Genomic DNA, 18,134 nt, shown 5'->3' with positions numbered 1-18,134 from the left:
AAAATCTTATCCGATAGGAATAGTATTAACACATAGGAACCCAAAAATCTTATAAGAAAATATTATCCAAATTAATTGTTTAAGTAAACAAAGTTGTGAAAAAAACAAAAAAATGAATAGTATTTGTCATGGCAAGCCTAAACTGCTGGAAACACACTTTGTTGAGGAGAGCTAGGGCAGGCACTATTCACATGAATAGTAGCTGTCCTAAGACTCCCATTGCCATGACAAGGGGCTAACTGGTGGAAATGCTCTTAGTGGGTAGCGGAAGTGGATGGTGGCCAGCCGGTGCGGTGGTTGACGGCTGCCAACGACGGTAGTAGATATACGAATGAAGATGGAGTGATTGATTTTGATGAGTTTGTGAAACACATGGAGAAGAGCTTTTGCGTCCAATTTTTTCATGTATGTTTGAAACTGGCTGAAGCTACTCATTAAAAATTCACAACCACAGTCCATAACCTTAGCTCTGAATTACAGTTCACAACCAGCCCCTCTGTCTATCTTTGGCAACGAAACACAAGTCCTACTAGGAATACGAGTAGGTTTTGGTTATACATTCTTACTATTTTCTTATTGCTGTGGGGAAAATAGTTTCCCTATTATTAAAGGATTTCAAATTGGGGTGGGCTAATTTTACATTATGCACAAATCTATTAAGAAGATAGAAAACTTGACAGTATGAGTGAATTTCATTGATCACAAAAAATATATTCTAATCAAGAGGACATAATTGAGCTTTACCCCACAAAATTCATCTAGTACATATCGCTATTTTGTTTTCTACGGACAGGGGTGTGTGAAGTGAAGAACATGTTATTTTCTATCAAAAAAGAAAATATGGATATTTTTGACCGAAAAATGGGGGTTTAGCCTTTGGCCCTTTTTGTACCCAAAAAATTAAAAAGGTGAAGATTTGGGGTTGAAGTAACTGACCCTGGCTTATATCTTACTATTTATAGTGCAAAATTGCAACCAAAAAAAAAAAAGAAAGAAAAAAGAAAGAAAGAAAAAGTACCAAAACAAAACGAGTGACCATATAAATTTGTTCTTTTTAGTGTGATGTGCTCGATGAAAAGTCATACGCTCATAACAGTGGAGAACCAAGTGGCGCACAACCAATCCAAGAGTGTAGTGCATGGTTGTCTGTTGGCTGGGCTGGGTATGTTAGTTTAGGCTGAAAAAAGACAAACTCACCTGGGCTGTAGCCCAGGTTAGCCAAAGGGTAGGTCCGTCCCTGAGCTTGGCGATGGTGGCATTGAGTTTGGTAGCTCCATGGGTTTAGACTACTCAAGAAATGCGAGTATATGAGGAATCTAGATAGAAATGGTAGTGCTCAAGAAAATGCTTAAGAAATGCGGGTATCAAAAGAACTTTCTTGTTAATATAATGATGGATGGAATGAAGTGGGGATTGCCCACGAATCTCAGAATGATTTCTGGGATTCTTTGCGATGGTTATTGATAGTTACTCTTACTCATAAGAAAGCATTTTAAAGATACACGATAAAAGATAAAGATTTTTGCTCGATGAGGCTTTTTGATTTTGTGTTGGACCCTTTGAGCATTGATGGGGGTCCTCTATTTTTAGGCTTGGTAAACTCTTGGGTCGAACTAAATTTCTGACCATTACTCTGACAGACGTCCAATCACCTTCAAATCTTCCTTTAGACTCTATTGTTCGTGATTGGTTAAAATGAGTGGTGGAAAAGATAACATTTGGTCAAATTCTGACAACTTGGGCGGTAGAAAAGGTAACCTCCGGATTTTTTTTTTTTTTTTTTGGACTAGTCGATAACTCCATACTCATTCAGCCAGTCAACATACTTTCGGGTTAAGTACCTTTTGGGTCACTGGTTCTCTGCTTGAACCTCGAACACTTCTTCTCAGTCGTTCGTCTCCTAGTATTTCTTTTTTGAAAGCCCATATTGTTTAAGCCCAAGACTGTTAAAAATGGGGTCTAAACACATACTCCAACCACTAAAGAGTATAGAGAAACTATCTTAATCAGTAGTGCCACGATTAATAGAACTGACACTCATCATTGGTCTTCGATTCGAATCGTTAAACTGCCCTACAATGACGTGGAGTGGACAACAACGTGACAGCTGATGATTGGTCTTTAAAAGCAAAAGAAGAGACGTGCATGGATTGGAGGCATGGCGGACCATCACAAGCAAACAGAAATGTCTGTGTGGGGGGACGTCACAAGCAAACAGAACGTGAAATGTCTGTGTGGCGAGTGAAACAGACACACCAGAGGCATATTGATTTTTCTTACCCACCGGTTGGCTAAGACATGTGCATGTAATATAGATATGTAATGTTATCATCTCCTTACTCATTTAAGGACATTAATCAGAATACAATCTCTAATTTGTAGAGATTTTTGCTTTTGTAGGTGAGTGATTTACTTGGAAGGTATCCGGATCTTATGGATGCGTTCGACGAATTTTTTTTGGCATGTGAAAAAAAAGGTAACGGTCTAATCTAATTTTTAATTTTACCTGCTCTATATACTGTGATTAACACTATATCTAATTGAGTCCTGTGGCAGATGGGTTCCTTGCTGGTCTCATGAGTAAACGTGCGTAACATAATTCGACTGCAAGTGCCTTTTAGCAGGAGGTGTTGTGGCTCTAGCCATTGTTGGTTTGCCACAGTAGATGTGGAGCAAAGACTTCCCGTGGTAGTACTCAGGCACCTTTTCACAAAAGCAAAGCCCATCTTTCTCCCTCCCTTGAAAACTATTATCTCACACGATGACCCCCCCTACCATGAGCATTACGTTCGTAAGATTATCTTGTCTGCTGATCCCACTATGAATCCAGAGAATTATGTGGTTGTAGCACTTTACGGTCGCGGTTTCATGTTGGCTTTCATCAAGGCAGGCCAAAACAATTGGACTTATCCCATCCCAACTGGTGAATTTAATGATGTTATATTCTATAAAAGTGTACGCACTTGAAACCTTTGGAGAGATTGAGTCATTGAATGTTTTTAGCAGTGACTTGCTGCGGCTAAAGCTACGCACACCTTATAAACCGTTACCATCTTGTAAATTTTTGCATGCATATCTTGTGGAATCAACTAAGGGAGACTTGTTGCATATCTTAAAATTTTATGTGTCAAGTGACGGTCATTTTAGGTATGATTCTAGGCTGCAGACTACACACTTCGTCGTTTACAAGTGGGTGTATGAAGATGGAGGATCTATTGGGCACAATGTTGAGGTGAAAAGCAATGGAGATGAGGCCTTGTTCGTGGGCGGCAATCACTCAATCTCTGTTTTAGCTTCAAAGTTTTCTGGATGACAGTCATATTCCATATATTACACCGATGATTACTTATCAAATTGGCCAACATTACACAGTGATGAACCATTTGACATGGGTATCTTCAACTTGGAGGACGGAACCATCACACAATACTACTCTCTACACTCCAATCCTGAGAGAGCGATTTAGGTTATTTATGTGTAACAAGGGTAAATCACATTGCTAAGTTTGTGTTTGGTTGTATAAATTGTATGGGATGGATAATGGAATTGTGGAATATACAGATGGAATTGTGGAACATTTTGGTGGTGTTGGCATGGTTTTTGTATTAGATAGGATCTTATATTCATGGAGATTCTAATTCATCAAAGATTTGATGAAATAATGCAAAAACTTCTCCCAAGGACTAGCAGCTTAAGTGGTTAAAGGTAGGGGTGGGCACTCAAACTGGCAAACCGGAAATCCGAGCCGAACCACATCGAACCAAACCGGAAAAAAACCGAGTTGACCAAAAAGTCAAAAATCGAACCGGACCGGTTTGGACCGGATTCGGATCCGGTTCCATGTCTTCAAAAACCGAACCGGGCCGAACCGAACCGGTGAAACTAAAAAAATATATAATTTCAATATATATTTATATTTAATGCTATATTTTTAATTTCACTAAAAAAAACCTAATATTTATCCAAGTTCAATGTCAAAATATCTCTCTTTTCTCACTTTAATATTTATTTTTTATATGAAATTGAATAATTTGTTAATTTTCAAGTAAAAAAATAATATTTTAGTTGAGAATTGTATTACAAAACAATTTTAAAAAATAATTTTTATAATCCGGTTCAAAACCGAACCGGAACCGGAACCGGACCGAAACCGGTTCAAACCGAACCGGACAGTTTTTGAATTTTTTTAATTAAAACCGAACCGAACCAAACCGCATGAATAGTATCGGATCGGTTCTAATTTGAGACAAAAACCGGTCCAAACCGAACCGTGCCCACCCCTAGTTAAAGGTATTTACCTTACACTCTAGATCCTAAGTTCGATTCTCTCCTTCCACAATATCGCTTGTATCAAAATAATGCAAAAACTTCTCTCCCTCACATTATCATCATGGGCAACATGTTATGCTGGATGCATAAAATATTTATTATTAATTTTTTTTATAGAGATATATGTGTATTTCAGCCCTTTGTTTCTGTACCTCGTTCTGACAGTTGCTTAATTTTGACGGAACTCATGATAAACAAATCATTGCAGCTCAATTATCATTTGATTCTATTCAGTCACATGCTGATGATAGTGCTATTTTTTTTCATGGAGATCGGCCATAGGTCGATCCAAAAGTCAAGTTTCCTTTCTCCCACCCAACTTGATGGACCAATGCAGTTCATGGATCTATTTGCTTTATTAATTGGTTGGTTATGTTGAGAAATAACCATCATATCCAATTATTATTATTTTAAAAAAAATTTAATATAAGTAATAATTTATTTTAAATTAATTTAATTTATAAATAAAAAAACTCGAATTTAAGTGCAAAGTGACGTATCAACGAGTGTAACCCACGTTTGCGCATCATATCCTGCTATGTTAGCTTTCCTTAAAGAAAAGAAAAAGAAAAAGGCAAGTGTAGGTCAACATCTTGCCAAAATCATATGTATATCTAAAAACCGTTTACGTCAATCTATATCTCTTGAGTCATGTATTAGCGAAACACTTTTCGACTTTTTAAACAAAGACATAATTTACTCCAATTGATGATACATTCGGGACCCAAAAAGCACAAAATGTCTGCCATATATGAAAAGCTAATTTTAGATTATAGAGGATAACATCCTAGGAATGATTTGCTAAACATTTTCCAGCGGACGAAAGATATTTTATTTATGAGTTTTTCTATTTAAACTCCGCACTTCTCTTTGTTTTATTCTACATTCTAAGTTTATCAACTTTTAATTCAAATTTTTACAAGTTCTAAGAAAATCTCACTATATTATCAAATTATAATAAAATACATACCAAACAGAAAAAAAAATAAAAATAAATAATTTATCAACCTCATACCCTGCTATCTTACTCCTCATCATTCTAAGTTCACCTCAACCTCACATTACTTAAAGTGATAAAAATAATAATGTTGTCAACTGTGTAGCAACATTATTTTATTATTTAGAGTTTGTGAAGAGAAGATGAGAGTGTAGTTAGTTTCTTAGATTAAAAGAGAAGAATAATATGGCCATAGGATGTAGATGAGTTTATGTTTTCCTAAAACTTAATATGAAGAGTGGTGGGATATGTGGGCATGTGTGCATAGATATACAGGGTTAAGTATTAAGTTGGATGACTTTTTTTGTCTTTGTGTATAATAATAAAATTTAAGAGTGTAATGATTTTAAGTATTGGGATGAACAAAGAAAAGTGTGAGGTTTAAATAGAAAATTGTTTACTTATTATTGTCTCTAAGAGAAGCGGGCTTATGTTTTGAATGGGAATATTTTGAAGAAGCAAACAAAAGATTCATGAGATTTCCATTCCATTCCACCTTATATAGGAGAGAGAGAAAACGGAAGAGAGAGCCAGTGAGAGAAAGCCAGTGAGATACGGTGAAGACAGATTTTGGACGCGAGAGAGAGAGAGGTAGAAAGGGACAATCAAGACAGATGTTGGACGACAGAGGGAGAGAGAGGGAGGCAGAGTGTGACAAAAACAGAGCTCCTTTCTGAAATCTTCTCGGTTCTTTTTGGCAAGAAGTTTCTTAGTACTTTCATGTCCAGGTGATACGCAGTTCTCTATAACTTTAAATTTAAAGTCACCATCTTTATACAAATATAAAAAGCAAAGCTAACTCTACTTCTAGGTTTTGGCTAGCAACTCCATTTCCAGCTTAGAGAGTGAGGGACAGCAACAAATATTTTTACAGAGCTTTTGGTTTAAGGAAGTTTGATATTCTGTAGGTTGGAGATATTAGATGGGTCAAGTTGGATTAGAATGGTGGAGTCTTAGGAGGACGGCTGCAATGGTTGTGATTGGTTTTCTTCTAGCAGCTTCAGTAGTTGCTTCAGCACAAGAAACTTTGGAACAAGATGCTTCAAGTTACAGTGGGAGTGATAAGTTTCAACCCGATTATTTCGAGAGAGTGTTGAACTTTCTTTGGCAGCCGGGTCGATTGGGTTATGAGCATGTTTGGCCTGTAAGTCTAACTTTCATTGCCTTCTTGATGAGTTTTTCCTTCATGATATATCTGATATGTCATTCCCATATTTTTCCTTCTAACAAGATCAGATTGCAACCTGAATTGCTTAGAAAATTGAATAGTTTGATCCTTTGATTGATTGTGGAACCATGGAAGTAGAGATGGTGCATGCTAGAACACCCTTTGTTAATTGTGCTAAAATGGTTCAACAAGACTTAAAACTTTTGGCCGGTAACTGCTCAAAACTTGTCCAACTTATGATGTGGCAAAATCGGATATGCAGGAACTGAAATTCGACTGGAAAATTGTTGTCGGTACAGTAATTGGATTCATCGGTGCTTCTTTTGGGACTGTTGGTGGAGTTGGTGGAGGTGGCATTTTTGTTCCAATGCTCACTTTGATTATAGGATTTGATGAGAAATCTTCAACGGCAATATCGAAATGTAAGTCCTTGCTCACAGGTTTTACCCTTCCCTTCCAGTTTCCATGACTGCACTAGAACATCTCATCTTGGCAAATTTATAATTTGATGTTGGAATATAGTAGGCGAGATGAGTGTCTGTGATGCTCGGACACCATTTTTGGTTTATGTGTGAAGGGCTTTAGGACAATAGGACAATAGTTGAACAAAGTGATTTTATTATATTGGAGGAGAATAGTACAGAGCTTGATTTAGAATAGTTTGGGCTATTTGGCCCTTCACTTAGATTGGTGAGCTTATTGGCTCCTCAACATAGCTTTGTTTCGGTAGCTCTTGGCTCCATTAGTTTGGGAGTTCTTTTTGTTAGACTCCGCCTTGCTTTGGGGCATTGCGTGCCTATTTATAGGCATTCTTAGCCGACATCACCAAGTCCACCGACTTGGCTTCTTTACTCCAGCCACAAGTGTGTGGCTTCATCTTGAATATTCTATATTGTACAATGTTATATTTGTGGCTATTGTTTAGCCATCATGCTCCACTGCCATAGTCTAGCAACATGAGTGTTCTTGCTCTAGAGAGTTCTTCCAACTTCAGTTCTCTTTGTCTAGCCGACATAGTATGTTCCCCACAACTCTAGAACCATCCTTGTATTCATGATTCTTCTAGAACTGTGTAGAACACAAATGGACATTATTTTTCAACATTTGATTATGCACCCCTAAGATCATCTCAGTAATTTAGAAACTGTATGCTACTTGAATGTTGATGCAATATTGAAATGAAACCTATTGGCCCCTCAACTGCTGTTTATAGAAATAAACATGATGAATTTATGCTTCATTTTATACTTCTGGTTCTGTTTTTCTCCATGGAGGGTGTAACCGATCGCAATTTGAGATGCTTAATTTCAATTAGGTTCTTTGCTTTCCACCAAATGATGTGTGTGCCATTGCCTTTGAAAAAAAAAAAAATTATAAATAAGTTCACCATTCATGGAATTGTTTATTTAATAGGAAAGTTATCTAGCTTTTCACTTTGCAAATGTAAGCGTTTAGCGTTTTCTGATGTGTGTGAGTGAGACTGTGAGAGTGACGAAGGGAGAGAGGAAGGAATAAACGAAAAATGACAACTGCTCTGCTTTCTTGGAGCAGTGGAATGTTTTCTTCTATTCCATTACAAGTTACAACCACACGCACTTGGAGTGAGGAATATAACCGTTAGGCACAATAGCTAGATCCCTTACATCACGAGGTGATCTCAGCCATTCATTTAGTTATCCAATAGGATCTTTACACTTGACTATAAAAATTAAGAAAACAAATATGCTGTTTTAACTAACTCTTAACTCAGCTTAAGAGCTTATAATTCAACAGCAAACACACCTGAAAGCAGTTTGGCATGGTTCTCTCTGGTTGGACAGGTATGATCACTGGTGGAGCAGCTGCAAGTGTTTTCTACAATTTGAGGCTAAGGCATCCGACACTTGATCTGCCGATCATCGACTATGACCTGGCACTTCTTTTGCAACCAATGCTTTTGCTTGGGATCAGTATTGGAGTTTCTTTCAATGTTATCTTTGCTGACTGGATGATCACAGTGTTGCTAATTATTTTTTTCTTAGGTAAGAATTATATGAAATTTCTCGTTCCATTTTAGGCAACTCGTTTGAGTCGTATTATGATGACCTCCTGCAGGCACATCAACGAAGGCATTCTTGAAGGGTGTTGAGGCATGGAAAAGAGAAACTGTAATGAAACAGGTTGTCTCAAAATTTAGTTATTGGATTTATTTGTATATGTGGCTTCACTTCATCAAACCCTGCATTTCAGTTGACTAGTTTTTGAATTTTCAGGAGTTTGCCAGACTAATGCAGTCAGATGGTGAGTTTATCTATCACTCAGTCTTTGCTAGCAATGTTCCTTCACCTATCCAAATTTGGGCATCGAAACGAGGATTCGATTCCAGTCTAATATTTAAGTATCTTTGATTCAGGTAATTCTAGTGACGAAGTTGAATACGGACCTCTAGCTAGTGGCCCAAACAATGTCATTCTATTAGGCACCAAGGAATTTAAAAGAACAGAGGTATAATTTTTGCAGCCTGAATGTCCTTCCTTAGACACATGATTTTGGAGACTAACTTCTATAACCATCTCAGGTTTCTATTATTGAGAATGTTTACTGGAAGGAATTACTACTACTTGTTGCTGTCTGGGTCATAATACTTGCGTTGCAGATTGCTAAGGTCTTTATCCATTTCTATGCGGTTCATTTTCTTTAGAAACTTACGATTTGGCGCTTCCCTTTGCTTTCATGCATTGAAAACTCAGCTTGAAAACTTGTTTGTTGTGCACAGAATTACACCACAACTTGTTCAGCAGAATACTGGGTATTAAATCTCCTGCAGGTACCTTCCATGTCTTTTACAAGAAAAAACACTTGCATTTTCCGTTTGTTGCATAAGAAAAGACAATCCCCATTATGAGCTTGAATTATCGAGTCGTCGTTCAGTAGTTTTTAAATTTTTATTTTAGATCCCTGTGGCTTTCGGAGTATCTACGTATGAGGCAGTTAACCTGTACAAGGGGCGCAGAGTAATTGCATCCAAGGAAGAATCAGGCACAGATTGGAAAGTGCACCAGCTTGTTCTGTATTGTGCCTGTGGCATCATAGCTGGGATAGTTGGCGGATTGCTTGGTCTTGGTGGAGGGTTCATTCTGGGACCTCTTTTTCTTGAGCTGGGAATCCCACCTCAGGTGTGTACTTACATATTTCTTTAATTTCCTCAGATAATTCTAGCATTCAATCCCAGTAAGAAACAGGTCCCACCTTTCTATTTTTAGTTAAAAATAGCTCAAAATTAGGTGCACACTTTCCCATTACACTGTCTTCACAATTTCACTCAGGTGATACGTGATAAGTGTTCCTATCTGTTATAGATAAGTGGTCCTAAAATCATTTAAGAGACGCCGGCCGCTTCTTTTCTAATGATGATGTTTCCATCCTGGCTCAATGGTTGAGAATTGTCGTGCAGGTATCTAGTGCAACTGCCACATTTGCAATGACGTTCTCTGCATCCATGTCCGTTGTTGAGTACTACCTCCTCAAACGTTTTCCGGTCCCTTTCGGTAACTTCTCTCATCCATTCAAGTTTCTGTTGATAAAACGTTGAATGGTAGGAATACAAGATTTTCTTTGGCATTCAATAATTTGATGTCCCAGCTCTGGTCATTGTCAATTTATTTTGCAGCTGTCTACTTTGCTGTTGTGTCCAGCCTGTCTGCCCTTGTAGGCCAACATGTGGTGAGAAAGGTGATCAGTGTATTAGGCAGAGCATCTATAATTATCTTCATTCTGGCCTCCACAATCTTTGTGAGTGCAATATCACTAGGTATGTGAACATTTGATTGATTTGCAGAAGAGACTACCTTATATTTGTCATTCCCCTATGATTTTGATTCTGGTTTCTTTTTAATGGATTCTTAATATATTTTTTTTTTAACAGGTGGGGTTGGCATAGCAGATATGATTGGAAAGATAGAGCGCAAAGAATACATGGGATTTGAAAACATCTGCAATTAGCAGGGCTAGTTTTAGTGACTTCTGTCTTCACTTTCCCAATCTCAAGCTTTCTGGACCTACGAATTGGCTGGTCCTATAAGTTGTCTCCAACTCCCTTTCTGGGAACAAAAGCATATGTTGACCTGTATTTGTCTTTTGCTTTTGTTTTTTTTTTTTTCAATATTATATATCCAATGGGAAGGAAGGAGGTGTTGATAACTCATTAAGTTATGGTCTATGATATGAATTGAATGTAAAGGAGGTGGGCATGGTGGTGTTAACAACCTTTCTACCTGGGTTTAGGTTTGGGTTCAGGCTCAGGATAGGCATGTCCCACAGCTTGTGATCTAAGACTCTATCTGTCTTGTGTGGTATTGTTTTGCTTGTCTAGTCAATTCTAGCTAACATCACGTGTTTTAAATTTATATAATAATATAAAAAAAAGGTTTGTAGGTCCACCTCATTTATTTATACCACGAGATCACGTGTTGAAAATAAAAATAAAAAATTATTTGCAAAGGATTTGTATGTTCACATCATTTTTTTATACACTCCTGGTGTGTTTACTACCATAATTAAATTAGGAAGAATTGAATTGAGGAGGAGTTAGAATATTAAAGTTGTTTACCAAATTATGTGGAATTAGGGTAGGAATTGTATTGACTCCTTATAAGTTGTTTACCAAATTCTCATGAATATGAATTAAAACTAGTTTGATTACTAAAATGCACTTGTTCTAAATAAATTATTGGGTTAAAGTAGATGACAAATTTGAAATTTTAAAATGGATTCATGACGGGCTATCTAGTTCTCCAGAAATTAGAATATCACATCTCATTCAAGAGTCAAATTCCTCGAAAATCAAGAGTTGAATTCCTGAATTTGTGTGGGCCCCACTTACTTCTTTCATTCATCTATACGAAGTAAACACACAAGTAATCCGTAATCGGAATTCAACTCCTTAGTTTGATTCATCGATTTTGATGAAATCAGTACTTCCCTTGAAATATTATAGATAAATAAGTATACTAAACAGTAAACAAGGTTTGTTGGAATATTAGTTTGAGATCCTATTCTCTATTATTATTATTTATTATTACAAATGAGTTTTGTAATTAGTGTTGAATCTTATGGCTTTGAAAGAAAGAAACAAAATCAAAATAAAAAAAACAACAACACATGCATGTGAATGACAATTTCACTCAAATTACCTACTTGAGTTGCAGATTGTTGTGTGCCATATATGTACAAATTACTCATAAAAACACAAATATATATCAAATACATCAAATCATATAGTTGACGAGAAAGTAAGAGTTTCTTTTCTTTAGAAGTATTATAGCTTAGTGATAATAGTGTTTATTTGCAAATCAATGATGTCAAGTTTGAACTCATGACACTTACTCTTTTAAGTTTCGGAAAAAAAAAAGAAAAAAAAAAAAAGAACAAGAACGTATTTTATTTTTAACTAGAAAAAGGGCAGTTCTACCTTAAAAAACACGTGGATGGCCTTGAAACAGGTGGTCTGTGTGGCTACGGTAAGCACCGTACCACCCCCACACCCCACGCCCACCCCCCGCCACCCACCAATTATTGAAACCACCATCGATAGCTAATTCAGATCACCAAAAACATATTTCAACAATAATTGCTCAGGGATTACCTTAAAGTCAAATTCAAAATTTAAGAGTAATATTGACCGAAGTGAATGACTTTGAATTTGCTATCATTTTTTACCTTGGCAAAATAGCCATAAAAAATAAGTAACTAATGCGGATTTGGCTTCAATTTAATAAGTGTAATACAAGGGTTTTTTTATAAATATTTTTAGTATGGAATGAGTCTATAATAAAAGAAGCTTTATTTATTATTATTATTTTTTATACAAGAATATTCTACTTTAATCTAATCTAAACTACGAGAAAAGATAATCGAACTCGGATACAGAGTTTATTTTTAAATCCTGAAAGAAGTTTAATTCTCAAAAAATTTGTTCCTGTAGAAAAAGGAGAGAGAGAGAGAGAGAGAGAGAGAGAGAGAGAGAGAGAGAGAGGGAGAAAATGATATAATTGACATAAGAGAGCAATCCTATATATAATTATATGACTGACATTACAGGGCCATAATAGAGTGAGTACGCTGAAGCTAGGTAGTTCTTTTCTGGTTTGAGTCAGTTGAGCTCCAGTTTCTTTTCCTTTTGTTTATTATTGCTCTTTCTTTTTGGTTAGCTTCTTTCTCATATCCATAATATATAGAATTTTATTAATGCATGCATTTGGGTTACCCTGCTTTCTTTTATATAACTGGAAATTATTCCTTTTTTGTTTTCAGAGTTTTCATTACAAAGATTCAGACATAAATCTGCATTCATGGCTACAGAAGCTGTTGGAGCAGAATGGTCGGGTCTGAGGTGGACTGCAATATTGCTTGTGACTGGTTTTCTTGTACTTGCTTCAGCACAAGGAACCAGCTTGGAGCGAGATGATGCTTCTTCAAGATACATTAATGGGACTCAAAAGTTTCAATCTGATTCTGATATATTTACCAGAGTGTTCAACTTTCTATGGCAACAAGGTCCAGGGAGTTATGAGCATGTTTGGCCTGTAAGTCTAATTTTCATTTCCCTTATCATATATTTTGAATTGTAAGTCCTATATTTTTCTTTACAGGAAAAGGTGGTTGTGGGTTGTGATAAATTTATGAGTCTATGAAGCTTCTTTTTATTTTATTTAAAGGCATTTTTTGCAGTGCTTTATTTATCAAAACATCAATTATCCAGCATATAATAAAGTCTATGTAAAGGAATTATTACAGATGAACATGATTGTGTATGCTGTAGCTAGTCTGTGTTTTACACTCACAAAATCTAACACAAACACATAAAGAGATAACTCTTCTTTTCTTTTCTTTTTTTTCTTTTTTTTTTTTTGGTGTGGTCTTAAGACCTACTCATATCCTCAAAGGGATAAGTAGGGGAATTCAACCCTCTTTGATAGCAAATTTCAGCCCAAGACAAATAACCAAACGCCAAAAAGATTCTTTCAAGCAGCCACAAACTTACAAGAAGATACTTTTCGTGGACTATGGTGGTTTCTGATAGAGGTGTCTGGATTTTAATCTGAATCTGATTTGATATAGCATACTTTCAATTTAAAACTCAACTACTATCCGAATTTGATTCTAAAGCTTGAAAAACCATGATAATGGTTGTGGAATAGCAGCAGAAGCCTAGATATATAGTGCTTGCTAGAGCACCCTTGTTTAGTGCTTTAAAATAGTTCATAATTTGCTTCTTTTTTTATTTTTTTTGAGGGTGCAGTAAGTGTTCAAAACTTGACTTATTTATGATGTGGTGAAATTGGATATGCAGGAAATGAAATTGGGCTGGAAAATTGTGGTGGGTACAGTAATTGGATTCTTTGGGGCTGCTTTTGGGACTGTGGGTGGAGTTGGTGGGGGTGGCATTTTTGTTCCAATGCTCACTCTGATTATTGGGTTTGATCAAAAATCATCAACAGCAATATCAAAGTGTAAGTCCTTTCTCACAGGTTTTGCCCTCTTTTACAGTTTTCAGCTGCAACAAAAGCCTCAAATTTTATTGCAGCGTTTATAAAATCCAACTAGGCACCCCAAAATATCATCCCAAGTCATGCTATTTGAAGTCTTGAGTGTTGATGCAATTATTCAACTTATGCATCAGTGTATACTTCTGGTTATGACCATTAGAAAAAAGCTATACTTCTAGTTCTCTTTTCCCTTCTTACATTTTAATAGTATTATTTGACTATTTGTCTCAGTGAGAGGCTTAAACTGTTAAGAAATGTGCCAAACAATATATATCAAGCTAATACCATCTCTCGCATGCAACTCGATCCTGCACGTGGAGAGACCGAAAAATGTAGACAGATAGAAACATATGGGTCCTTTGTTGCTTTCACCGAATGAATCCATAAAAATGAACGCAATTTTGAATGCTTGTGCTGGTTGGTCAGGTATGATCACTGGTGCTGCATTTTCTTCTGTTATCTACAATTTAAGGCTAAGGCATCCCACGCTTGACCTGCCCCTCATCGACTATGACTTGGCGCTTCTTTTCCAACCAATGCTTGTGCTTGGGATCAGTATTGGAGTTGCTTTCAATGTGATATTTGCTGACTGGATGATTACCGTGTTGCTAATTATTACTTTCATAGGTAAGAGTTATTTGAAACGAAATCTTCCGTGCTTTTCTTGTTTCATCAATTGGACAACTTGTTTGAGTTGTATAGCGATGACATGCAGGCACATCAACTAGGGCATTCTACAAGGGCATTGAGACATGGAAGAAAGAAACTATAATAAAAGAGGTCACCTTAAGATGTGTTAGTTTGATTTGTAAATATGGCATAATTTAATCCATCCCCTGCATCTTGGCTCACTCTACTTTTCCAATTTTCAGGAGGCTGCTAGACGACAAATGCAGTCGAATGGTGAGTTGATCTCTCAATCTCTCTTTGCTAGCAATGGTTCTTCAACTTTTGAACCAGTCTAATATATAGATATTTTTTCATTCAGGGGATCCTAGGGAAGAAGTTGAATACAAACCTCTACCTGGTGGCCCAAGCATTGGCACTCCAACAGAAATCAGGGAACCTAAAAGAACAGAGGTACTAATCTTTGCAGTTTATATTTTCCATGAAGCATTTTAGATGCTGACTTCTGTAACCTTCTCAGGTTCCTATCATTGAGAATCTTTACTGGAAGGAACTTCTAGTTCTTGTTGCTGTCTGGGTCATAATACTTGTATTGCAGATTTCTAAGGTATTTATCTACTATTTGGATGATTTTCTTTATAGGCTTATGATTTGGTACTTCCCTTTTTTGCTTTTATGCATTGAGTCAGACTGATGGGAAACTTGTTTGTTGTCACAGAATTATACCACAACTTGTTCAGCTACATATTGGGCATTAAACCTCTTGCAGGTACCCTTCATGTCCCTTATCAGAAGAAAACATAAATCTTCACTTTCCATATTTCACGCTTCAAACACGACCCTCATTTGAGATTGAATTAATGAATTTTGGTTCAAAACCATGATGTTTTTCCTTGTTTTTCCTCAAATGAATTCTTAGCTCCCTGTTGCTTTCGGAGTAACTATATATGAGGCAGTTAACCTGTACACGGGACGTAGAGTGATTGCATCCAAGGGCGAATCGAACACAGATTGGAAAGTGCACCAGCTTGTTCTTTATAGTGCCTGTGGCATCATAGCTGGTATAGTTGGTGGATTGCTTGGTCTTGGTGGAGGGTTCATTTTGGGTCCTGTCTTTCTGGAGCTGGGAATCCCACCTCAGGTGAATTTTATACTTCTCTTTGATGTTAGTGAGTGGACTAATTGAGTTTGTGTTTATTGAATTTCCTTACATATAATCCAGCATTTAATTATCCCATTAAGAACAGTCATCCTTAAGGTAAAACAGCTGAATGAGAATGACCATCTTTCACTTTGCCTGTTACCACTGGCGAAGACGATATTTCAATGATAAGTGGTAATTATGTGTTATATACTTGTTTGTTTTCATGCCTGGCTCACTCTGTTTGAGAACTTTCATGCAGGTGTCAAGTGCCACAGCCACATTTGCCATGACATTTTCTGCCTCCATGTCTGTTATAGAGTACTACCTCCTACATCGTTTTCCAGTTCCTTACGGTAACCATCGTAGCCATTCAAGTTTCTGGTAAATTATAGAATGTTGAATGGTAGGAAGATAAAATCTTATTCCAATAATTTGAAGTTGGCTTTAGTCAGTGTTATTTGATTTGTCTTGCAGCTCTCTATCTTGCTGCTGTAGCCACCCTTTCTGCCATTGTAGGGCAACATGTAGTGAGAAAGGTGGTCATGATTTTAGGGAGAGCATCTATAATTATCTTCATTCTGGCCTTCACAATCTTTGTGAGTGCAATATCATTAGGTATGTTTTCATTCATACATTATGTTAGTGATCATTTCCTACCCATGAAATGGATTAGGGTATCTTTTTATTTTCCTCCAAATGATTAATGGATGCTTAATGTGTTTTTAAACAGGTGGGGTTGGAATAGCAGATATGGTTGAAAAGATTGAGCACAAAGAGTACATGGGATTTGAAAACATCTGCACTTATGATGCCTAGTTTCAGCGACTTTCTGCTTCCACTTCCACCATCGCAAACTCCTTACCCTACCCTAAGCTGCAAGATTCTTCTGATTTGACAACAAAAGTTGGATCCTTTTTTGGACCAACTGAGCTGGTCCTACAAGTTATCACTAGCATGAGAGGGAAGAGAAACGAACTGTCCTGAAATTCTTGAGCACCAATTCGGCTTGTACCTTTTGAGATTTGGAAAATAAATTTGATCAGTTGCTTTCCTAATGATTTATGGGATTTTATTATAATTTCCTTTCTTCTTTTGAAATCATGGAAGTAAAGAAAGCATCTTGTATCCTGCTATGTATAAGGGCTAAAAACCTGAACAGGATATACAATTTGAACCAGCAAAAGCAAAATATACAAAATCAACCAAAGTTGCTTCGGGCTTCCTATGGACAAAGATTCATCCTTCACGTTATGCACACAATCGACAAAACAGCTTCCCTTAATTATTTGCTACCTTATATCTCTATCACATCAAGCAAATATGAACGGGTTAGCTTTTTCTTGGTGCCTTTGACTAAAATTGGATTTTGTTTAATGCAGTCTGTTGGACCACTGAGAAAATTAATAATGAGAACACATGAAAAATTGCATGCCGTGTTCCAAGTAAATTTCCATTAATTTGGTGACACTCCAATCATTTCAACAAAATGGGAGTGGGGAGATTTTTGGTGGAGGCAACGCTTAGACAATTTGAAATAAAGACAACAAAAGACGGAGCAATATTTGACATGTTAAACGTATGATGTTATTAGATAATGTAACATGTTATGTTTTCAAACTGTAAATCAATATCATATTTGATAAGCGTTTAGATCAAATCCTTATCAAGATCTGATTGGAAAAAAAATCCAGTCACATTCGAGTCTCGAGTTGTGCATGATATTTAGATGACCTAGACATGACCCAAACCAAATTGGAATGGGTCAAGCCCATCTACAGTCTTGATACATTTTGTCTGGTCTCGCATTTACCACACAACAATACGGGATGTGGCATTTATCTTGTGGTTGTGACACTTGAGAATGATATTTGCTTTTTCTCATAGGTATCTAAAATCCAATTGATGAAGATTTTTCAAACAAACCAAGATTTGTGTTTCTTGTTCTCATTCTGTTGTCTTAACCTTGTACTATAATGACATGAGAAAGAAAATATTTAAACATCAAACATTGAATTTGAGAAAAGAGAAAATATCATTAGACCAAAACGCTTGTGGAAGTAAAGTGACCAAAATTTACAGCTTTCAATTTACCTTTTGTTTTATGGAATCCCCTTTCTTTTTTTTCTAAATACTTCCGGTAATAATTTACCAGAATTTTGTTGATGTGAACCAACTTGATGTGATGGGATGCTCGGAAGCAAGGAGAAGTCGGTAAATTAAATGCATTTAACATCATGTTCTTCCATCTCCTTCACCTTTTACAAATAATAACTTCTAGCCAGATAAAAATAAATAAATAAACGCCAAAACACAAGCAATTAAACAAAGAACAATTAAGTTTCC

At 36.5% G+C, this 18,134-nt stretch overlaps 2 protein-coding genes and 1 long non-coding RNA gene across 7 annotated transcripts; all 3 read left to right on the top strand.

Moving 5' to 3' along the window:
- Nucleotides 1–2,364: 2,364 nt before the first annotated feature.
- LOC117622968 lies at nt 2,365–2,977 on the top strand. The gene is made up of 2 exons (XR_004585054.1): nt 2,365–2,476; nt 2,557–2,977. It is a non-coding gene; the product is annotated as an uncharacterized LOC117622968 (long non-coding RNA).
- A 2,770-nt stretch (nt 2,978–5,747) lies between these two features.
- LOC117623491 (sulfite exporter TauE/SafE family protein 3-like) lies at nt 5,748–10,912 on the top strand. The gene is made up of 13 exons (XM_034354493.1): nt 5,748–6,054; nt 6,235–6,470; nt 6,757–6,916; nt 8,315–8,515; nt 8,589–8,653; nt 8,747–8,774; nt 8,887–8,978; nt 9,052–9,138; nt 9,250–9,300; nt 9,428–9,649; nt 9,928–10,021; nt 10,144–10,284; nt 10,399–10,912. The coding sequence occupies exons 2-13, from the start codon at nt 6,249–6,251 to the stop codon at nt 10,473–10,475; spliced, it is 1,440 nt and encodes a 479-aa protein (XP_034210384.1). The 5' UTR covers nt 5,748–6,054; nt 6,235–6,248; the 3' UTR covers nt 10,476–10,912.
- A 1,579-nt stretch (nt 10,913–12,491) lies between these two features.
- On the top strand, nt 12,492–16,851 carry LOC117622141 (sulfite exporter TauE/SafE family protein 3-like). 5 transcript variants are annotated; one of them, XM_034352706.1, is made up of 13 exons: nt 12,492–12,603; nt 12,786–13,057; nt 13,825–13,984; nt 14,447–14,647; nt 14,736–14,800; nt 14,893–14,923; nt 15,009–15,100; nt 15,168–15,254; nt 15,366–15,416; nt 15,567–15,788; nt 16,051–16,144; nt 16,266–16,406; nt 16,522–16,851. In XM_034352706.1, exons 2-13 carry the CDS (start codon nt 12,824–12,826, stop codon nt 16,605–16,607), a joined length of 1,464 nt encoding a protein of 487 aa, XP_034208597.1. In that variant the 5' UTR covers nt 12,492–12,603; nt 12,786–12,823; the 3' UTR covers nt 16,608–16,851. The 5 variants fall into 5 exon arrangements, with proteins under 5 accessions (XP_034208597.1, XP_034208601.1, XP_034208600.1 ...); XM_034352710.1 differs by having other exon boundaries at nt 16,244–16,406; XM_034352709.1 differs by having other exon boundaries at nt 12,509–12,584.
- The last annotated feature ends 1,283 nt before the right edge of the window (nt 16,852–18,134 follow it).

The sequence above is a fragment of the Prunus dulcis genome, chromosome 3 (assembly GCF_902201215.1).
Source record: "Prunus dulcis chromosome 3, ALMONDv2, whole genome shotgun sequence".
Taxonomy (NCBI): Eukaryota; Viridiplantae; Streptophyta; class Magnoliopsida; order Rosales; family Rosaceae; genus Prunus; species Prunus dulcis.
The sequence above is the reverse complement of the archived record's forward strand: the minus strand, read 5'-3'. Positions and strand labels throughout refer to the sequence as shown.

Excerpts from the sequence above, each read along its gene's own strand:
- LOC117623491 (XM_034354493.1), top strand. The coding sequence starts at position 6,249 with ATGGGTCAAGTTGGATTAGAATGGTGGAGTCTTAGGAGGACGGCTGCA. Across the intron at positions 6,471-6,756 it reads GTTATGAGCATGTTTGGCCT|GAACTGAAATTCGACTGGAA; the intron begins GTAAGTCTAACT and ends TCGGATATGCAG. Across the intron at positions 10,022-10,143 it reads ACGTTTTCCGGTCCCTTTCG|CTGTCTACTTTGCTGTTGTG; the intron begins GTAACTTCTCTC and ends TTTATTTTGCAG.
- LOC117622141 (XM_034352706.1), top strand. The coding sequence starts at position 12,824 with ATGGCTACAGAAGCTGTTGGAGCAGAATGGTCGGGTCTGAGGTGGACT. Across the intron at positions 14,801-14,892 it reads AAGAAACTATAATAAAAGAG|GAGGCTGCTAGACGACAAAT; the intron begins GTCACCTTAAGA and ends TCCAATTTTCAG. Across the intron at positions 15,255-15,365 it reads TTGTATTGCAGATTTCTAAG|AATTATACCACAACTTGTTC; the intron begins GTATTTATCTAC and ends TTGTTGTCACAG.